The sequence below is a fragment of the Ranitomeya imitator genome, chromosome 1 (assembly GCF_032444005.1).
Source record: "Ranitomeya imitator isolate aRanImi1 chromosome 1, aRanImi1.pri, whole genome shotgun sequence".
NCBI lineage: Eukaryota > Metazoa > Chordata > Amphibia > Anura > Dendrobatidae > Ranitomeya > Ranitomeya imitator.
In genome coordinates, this window is record NC_091282.1 from 357,333,610 (window position 1) to 357,341,888 (window position 8,279).

Here is an 8,279-nt window from a genome sequence, read left to right on the forward strand (position 1 = left end):
ATTTACTTGGATTCCTCAATCCAGGAAGCCAGGGACGGAAAGAGGACTCAACAGTGTTAAATGCAACAGGTACAGTTTATGTGAATAAAGTCTTCACTGGGGGATGGGCTCAGGGCTCAGTATCAATGATATGAGGCAGCCTGTCAGAGAATACAGCTAGTGATTTAGTGACTGTGTTCCTGAGCTCTGAGCTCTCTGGTCGGTGCTGTGTGTGGATGAGAATCCTACACCAACCAGATGGCACAAAGCTCCGGGGTCACAGTCAGTAAATCACTGCTTCTAGTCTCTGACTGCAGCCCCTGCCTCCTGTCTTTACTCTCCTAAACAATCGGACACATTCAGGCCCTTCTTTACCTCCTGTTCAGGGGGTGATTGAGGTCCTGCACACAGCTTCCCTCCAGCCACGAGTGTGCAGACCCTGTTTGTCCTGCACAGGCTGGAAGTGTGTGTGCAGTGCAGGGACAAGAAGGCATCTAGCAGGTGCCAGACAGGACGAGCCGGGAGGAGGAGCAGGAGGAGGAAGAAGACAGATGGGAGATGCTGCACCGTGCACACAGTTGTGAAAAGTAAAGAAGCCTTACTGTTAATAAGTGATGGGTGACGGTGACTGGCCCCCTTGTCTCTGGTTCTCGGTGAGCTGCTCAGCTGAAGCAAAGGGGGGCGGGGCCCGAGCAGCCAGCATTTCCGGGCCCTCCTCTTTCCTCCTGATCTCCGGGCCCCATACAACAGTAAGGGCTGTAATGCTCTGATGGCGGCCCTGCTTATAGGTCTGTCCCTTAGGAGATTATTTTCCAGTATGTACATTTGATCTGTACCCTACATGATGTATTTTTGTACTTTGGTATATATTGTGAATTATCTTGTCAGTTTCTCAGTTTTTAAATTATATTTAATAAACTATTTTAATAATGTTTCTTGATATTTTGGTTTAATGTTAATTTTTTCGGGGAGGTTTTGAGAATGGGGATCTGGTAAGAGAAATAAAATATTAGTCTTTCAGATATGATACCTCTTAATGACCATAGACGACAACATGGGTCTCTTCATCAGGTAACATTGTGTTGCACTGATATTTAGCAATATTTGGGTGGTGAAATGGTACCGTGTAATTTAATTCCATATTTTACATCTGAGGAGCTCAAACTCGTTGCCAATTATCTGCTGGGTTAATAACAGGACCTTGTTTTATGTCAATTGTTTCTTCACTTGGAATCTTATTCACGACGTCTGACCAAAGTCACTTACTGTTGTACGTTATGTCATCCATTGGTAAACCCTTTGTGTTTAGCAATTTCCTCGCAGCTTCTTTTACTTCTTTGTTACGTAGGCAATAAATTAAAGGGTTAAGTAAAGGAGTCACCACAGTGTTAAAAAGAGCCATGACTTTGTTGACATTCAATGGGTAGGACACGCTAGGACGAACATAGATAAATATGACTGTGCCATAGAGGATACTGACCACTGTGAAATGTGAGACACACGTGGAGAAAGCTTTTTGCCTTCTTTTATTGGATGGAATTTTAAGTATAGTAGAGAGGATGAACACATAAGATGCAACAGTGAAAAACAGTGAGGTGAGAATGATGATGCAAGCAAATAAGAAGACTGTAATTTCTTCTAGGAAGGTATCCTTACATGAAAGCTTCAGAAGAGCTGGGAGGTCACAAAAGAAATGGTTGATAATAGCAGGCTGGCAAAATGTCAGGCGAGATATAAAAAGTATAAGGAAAAATACAGATAGGAAAGCAACAGACCAGCAAGCCACAGTAGCTTGTACACATACTTGGCCAATCAGGATGGAGTGATAACGCAAAGGATTGCATATTGCCAAGTAACGGTCAATGGCCATTATACCAAGGAGGAAAAACTCTGTGGAACCCAAAGAGAAGTAAAAATATGTTTGTAAGATGCATCCAAAAAATGATATAGTTTTCCAGCCAGCCAAATTACATAAGAGCTTTGGCGCAATCGACGATGTATACCAGATCTCTAAGAAAAAGAGCTGGCTAAGAAAAAAATACATGGGAGTATGCAGTCTGCTGTCTACACGAACCAAAATAATGATTCCAACATTTGCTGCCACAGTCAATAAGTAGATCACAAAGAAAACCACCAAAAGCAAAGACTGGAGTTCTAATGAGATAGAAAACCCAACCAAGAAAAATTGTGTTGCACTGCTCTGGTTATCCATTATCTTTACCCTGCAAACACAATGTGGTAGGGAAGGGTGAAGTGTATTATTTTGTTACATTTTTTATATTATAAGTATAACAGCCACTTAATGCATAATGACAGATAGCTACATCATGGAATGCTTTCAGTTAAGGCACCATGAGGTATCTGTACATTACGGTTATCACACAAGCTCAGAAGCTGTGCATATGCAATGACTTCAGGAATCTGTTTGTTGGAAGCAGGTCTCTAGATATAATGTCTCTAGTCATACAAACCTTGGATTCCAGCCATTAAATCCCATAGTTGCTGCAGTCAATTGTGTCATCTAGCTGGTTAGAGAGAAGAAGGAGCTACCTCTGTCAATGCATTGATATGATGACCCAAGGTCTAATCCTGACCTTATGGTCTGACAACTATGGAAGTCTTCTAGGCTGTGACAAAAGAAGTGTCAAATAGGCCACTTGTCAGTAGAATTCTGACAGGAGGTTACATTACTAGTGCAGAGTATTATTTAAGGCTAAGGCTAGGTTCACATTGCGTTAGTGGCAATCCGCTAACGGAATCCGTTACATAGCGCCACTAACACAATGTAATCCGTTAGCACACCCATTCACCGCAATGTATCTAACGCATCGCTAAGGTATGCCATTTTTGGCATGCGTTAGCGATGTCCCGTTTTTTTTCTGACGGACCTCAAACGCTGCTTGCAGCGTTTTTGAGTCCGTTCTCGCTCGCTAAACGCAATCCCTTTTTGAACATTGCGTTAGCGCATTCCGTTAGCGTATGCGCTAAACGGATTGCACTAACGCAATGTGAACCTAGTCTTAGTTCACATTTTCGTTCGGCAGCCCTACATAGGGCTGCGTACTTTTTCCCTTCATATCCGCACAGCTGTGTATGAGTCCTGCGTACCTATCTTTAACATTGGGTACGCAGGGACATGCGTTGTATGCGGATGTGGCATTTTGACGTGCCCGCCGACCGCACGGGAACGCCTCAAATTAACCCCTTAGTGACAGAGACAATTTGGCACTTAATGACCAACCAATTTTTACAATTCTGACCACTGTCATTTTATTAAGTTATAGCTCTGGAAATCTTCAACAGATCCCACTGATTCTGAGAGACTATTTTTCGTGACCTATTGTACTTCATGTTAATGGTAAAATTTCTTTGATATGACTTGCGCTTATTTAAGAAAAAAAGGGAAATTTGGCAAAAAATTTTGAAAATTTCCAACTTTTAATTTTTGTGCCCTTAAATCAGAGAGTGGTATCACACAAAAAAGTTAATAAATAACATTTCTCACATGTCTACTTTACATCAGCACAATTTTGGAAACTTTTTTTGTTGGGATATTATAAGGGTTAAAAATTGACCAGCGATTTCTAATTTTTCCAACAAAATTTACAAAACCATTTTTTTAGGGACCACCTCACATTTGAAGTGAGTTTGGGGGTCAGTATAACAGAAAATACCAAAAAATGACACCATTCTAAAAACTGCACCTCTCAAGGTGCGCAAAACCACTTTCAAGAAGCTTATTAACCCTTCAGGTGCTTGACAAGATCTAAAAAAAATATGGAAGGAAAAAATGAACATTTTACTTTTTTTTTCACAAAAAAATTACTTTGGAACCAATTTTTTTTTATTTTCACAAGGGTATTAGGAGAAAATGGACCTCAAAATTTGTTGTGCAATTTTTCTTGAGTACGCGATACCCTGTATGTGGGGGAAAGAAATTGAGCACATGGCAGGCTTCAGAATTGATGGAGCACCGCTTGACTTTTTGAACGCAAAATTGGCTGGAATCAATGGTGGGCACCATGTCATGTTTGGAGACCCCATGATGTACCTAAACAGTGGAACCCCCCAATTCTAACTCCAACCCTAACCCCAACACACCCCTAACTCTAATCCCAACCCTAACCGTAATCTCAACCATAACCACAACCATAACCCTAACCACAGCCCTAGCCCCAACCCTAACGGACAAATGGAAATAAATAAAAAAAAAATTATTTTATTATTTTTACCTAACTAAGGGGGTGATAAATGGGGGTTCAAATGAAAAAATAGGAAAAATTTCCTATTGTTGCTGGGTGCTGGCCAGCAGATCTCGACGGGCACATTGCACATGCACCTGCCATTTTCTTCACGGAAGACGCCGATGGCTGGGGGACAGGACAGGGGAATGCAGGAGGGTCCAGGGACACCGGGAGTACTGGGGAGGACTCGGGGGACCCCATTTCTCTCTCCTCTGATGTACTAGATCATATCAGATGAGAAATTAAATGGTAAATTTGACTTTTTTTGTAGTTGCCGTTATTCCGTGAATAACGATGATTGCAACACTGGGGTCAGTAAAAACTGATACGAATCATGTTCTCTGGTGTCTCATCTACCCCTGGTGGCCGAGACCTAGGAGAATTTCTGACACTGGGGGGCGCAATAACCTTATTTCTCTGCCCCGTTAAAAAGTGGCACTGAGGAATAAGTACCCTTAACCGCCACTATTAAAAGGTGTATCGGTGGTCGTTACGTGGTTAATACTAATAAAAACTACATTTTGTCTCACAAAAACATAACCTCACACAACAAATTTACTCAACAGTAAAGAATTTATGGCTCACAGAACCTAGTGGCACATAAAAATGTTTTGGTTTATTTTTTTCAAGTACCGTATATACTCGAGTATAAGCCGACCCGAGTATAAGCCGACCCCCCTAATTTTGCCACAAAAAACTGGGAAAACTTATTGACTCGAGTATAAGCCTAGGGTGGAAATGCAGCAGCTACCGGTGAATTTCAAAAATAAAAATAGATCATTATTTCCCCATAGCTGTGCCATATAGTGCTCTGCACCGTTCATTATTTCCCCATAGCTGTGCCATATAGTGCTCTGCACCGTTCATTATTTCCCCATAGCTGTGCCATATAGTGCTCTGCACCGTTCATTATTTCCCCATAGCTGTGCCATATTGTGCTCTGCACCGTTCATATTTCCCCATAGCTGTGCCATATAGTGCTCTGCACCGTTCATACTGCCCCATAGCTGTGCCATATAGTGCTCTGCACCGTTCATTATTGCCCCATAGCTGTGCCATATAGTGCTCTGCACCATTCATACTGCCCCATAGCTGTACCATATAGTGCTCTGCACCGTTCATACTGCCCCATAGCTGTGCCATATAGTGCTCTGCACCATTCATACTGCCCCATAGCTGTGCCATATAGTGCTCTGCACCGTTCATACTGCCCCATAGCTGTGCCATATAGTTCTCTGCACCATTCATACTGCACCATAGCTGTGCCATATAGTGCTCTGCACTGTTCATACTGCCCCATAGCTGTACCATATAGTGCTCTGCACCGTTCATACTGCCCCATAGCTGTACCATATAGTGCTCTGCACCGTTCATATTGCCCCATAGATGCTCCACATAAATCTGTGCCGCTGCTGCCGCTGCAATAAAAAGAAAAAGCCATACTCACCTCTCTTGCTTGCAGCTCCCAGCGTCCGGTCCCGGCGTCTCTCCGCTCTGACTGATCAGGCAGAGGGCGGCGCGCACACTATATGCGTCATATCGCCCTCTGACCTGCACAGTCAGAGCGGAGAGATGCCGGGAAGATGGAGCAACGCCCGGCGTGTGGAACGGGGACAGGTAAATATGACATACTTACCTGCTCCCGGTGTCCGGCTCCTTCTCCAGGACAGCTGTCTTCGGTGCCGCAGCTTCTTCCTGTATCAGTGGTCACCGGCACCGCTGATTAGAGAAATGAATAGGCGGCTCCACCTCTATGGGAGGTGGAGCCGCTTATTCATTTCTCTAATCAGCGGTCCCACGTGACCGCTGACGAGGGGAAGAACTGCAGCACCGAAGACCGTGGGACAGGCGGGGAGCGTCAGGATCGCTGGAAGCAGGTAAGTATGCCTCAGCGCCCTCACCCCCTCACCCGCCGACCCTGCCACCCACCTTGACTCGAGTATAAGCCGAGAGGGGCACTTTCAGCCCAAAAATTTGGGCTGAAAATCTCGGCTTATACTCGAGTATATACGGTAATTTCATTGTGCTAAAGGAGTTAAATTTGAAAAAAAACTTGTAAAGTGGGTTTCTCTGTAATTGTGTTGACTTGCAAAATAAAATTAACCTGCCCATTATGCCGCATTGTGACCACTGTAAAAAAAAATAAAACAAACAATTCAGGAATTATATTTTCTTGTTAATGACATCTCTTCAAAAGTGGAATGAAAGTATATATATCAAAATGGAATAATTGAAAACTAAAGCTCGACCTACAAAAATCAAGCTTTCACATAGTACACATAGTCCTTTACTCCCTATATCCGATCACTCACTCGCTCCTGTCACCTGCATCTTAAAAAAACATCTCCAGAATCCGACCTTTTCTCACCTTTGAAACTGCTAAGACTCTTACTGTTGCTCTTATTCATTCTCGTCTGGACTACTGCAACTCTCTTCTGATCGGTCTCCCTCTTTCCAAACTTTCTCCTCTCCAATCCATCTTGAATGCGGCAGCCAGGGTCATATTTCTGTCCAGCCGCTTCACTGATGCCTCCATCTTGTGCCAGTCACTACACTGGCTACCCATTCGCTACAGGGTCCAGTATAAACTCATCTCTCTCACCCACAAAGCTCTCCGCAGTTCTGCACCGCTTTATATCTCCTCTCTCACCTCCATCTATCGCCCTACACGTGCCCTCCGTTCTACAAATGACCTAAGACTAACATCCCCCGTTATCCGAACCTCGCACCTCCATCTCCAAGACTTCTCTCGTGCTGCGCCAGCTCTCTGGAATGCACTTCCCCAGACGATCAGACTGATACCTAGCCCCGACCTATTCAAGCGCGCTTTAAAAACCCATCTCTTCAAACAAGCCTACCACATCAACTACTCAGTGAACTAACTTTGTCCTGTTCCCTCCTTCCAAATATTATCTGCATGTGAATCTGCACCCTACTATTCATCTGTCTCCACACCCTCCATGCACATGATAACTGCACTTGATACTTGACTATTGCACTTAAACACACGTGCTGATGACCGGATCATGCAGCTTTATATGAAAATCCCTATTTATTATAATTGCCAGACCTGAAATAACAAGCACTTTTCACCTATTGTCCCCCCCATTTCCTTGTAGATTGTAAGCTTGCGAGCAGGGACCTCACCCCTAATGTCACTGTTTAAATTGTCTTAACTTGTACTGAATTTGTCTGTACATGCCCCCGCTTAATTGTAAAGTGCTGCGGAATTTGTTGGCGCTATATAAATAAAAATTATTATTATTATAGTAGACTCTGAGAATGTCAAAACAAAAACAACATAAATGAATGGCCATGCAGAATTCGAAAAACTAATGCACATTTAAAATTTCCTTGGAATTAAAGTATTTAATGCAACCAGTGAGAAGTGTAAGGACAGATCACGTCCTCTTGTAGGAGAAATTATTATGTAAAAGCTGCCAGAGACTTTTTGATGTGCATGTGAATGTGCAGGCATTAAACAAGTATGATCATTTCTCCACATACCTTGAATACTTTCAAACGTACATTAAAAAGTAAAATTACCAACAATTCACTGAACTTAGTTTAGATGAAGACCGAAAATAATATGGGTGCTGCAAAAAAAAAAAAAAAAAAAAGATGGTTTTATTGTCCTCCAATTCTGTATGGTCTGAGCGACATGTGTGCCAGGAAAAAGGCTGATATATAAGGCAATTAGAGCTCCTGGGAAGGGTTACAAAATGTCTGGGAAACCTCAACAGTACTTCAGGGATCATTTATAGGGAAAATAATAAATGCAACACTAATTAGCTAATTCACAGAAATGTGTCTTTTTCTGTTTAACATGCATCTTGTACACATTACTATGTCATGGAATTAAACTTTATTACTATGTCATTAGGTACGATTTTATGGCCATTCTCGTGGATTTTAAAAGAACGCATACTAGCTTAAGCAGGTCTAACAGATCTGTTTAGGTATGTAAAAAAAAGCCAAACTTCGGCACTCAAAAACTTTATTTAAACAAAAGGTAAATCCGAATATTCAGACCCATATGAAGACAGATACGTAAAA

The 8,279-nt window shown here is 42.5% G+C and overlaps 1 protein-coding gene across 1 annotated transcript; it reads right to left on the bottom strand.

Annotated features, from left to right (window-relative positions):
• Positions 1-1,237: 1,237 nt before the first annotated feature.
• LOC138666482 (olfactory receptor 6M1-like) lies at positions 1,238-7,815 on the bottom strand. Its single transcript, XM_069754730.1, has 2 exons — positions 7,731-7,815; positions 1,238-2,201 (listed from the first exon to the last, which is right to left on the bottom strand). The coding sequence occupies exon 2, from the start codon at positions 2,189-2,191 to the stop codon at positions 1,238-1,240; it is 954 nt and encodes a 317-aa protein (XP_069610831.1). The 5' UTR covers positions 2,192-2,201; positions 7,731-7,815.
• Positions 7,816-8,279: the final 464 nt, after the last annotated feature.

Excerpts from the sequence above, each read along its gene's own strand:
- LOC138666482 (XM_069754730.1), bottom strand. The coding sequence starts at position 2,191 with ATGGATAACCAGAGCAGTGCAACACAATTTTTCTTGGTTGGGTTTTCT.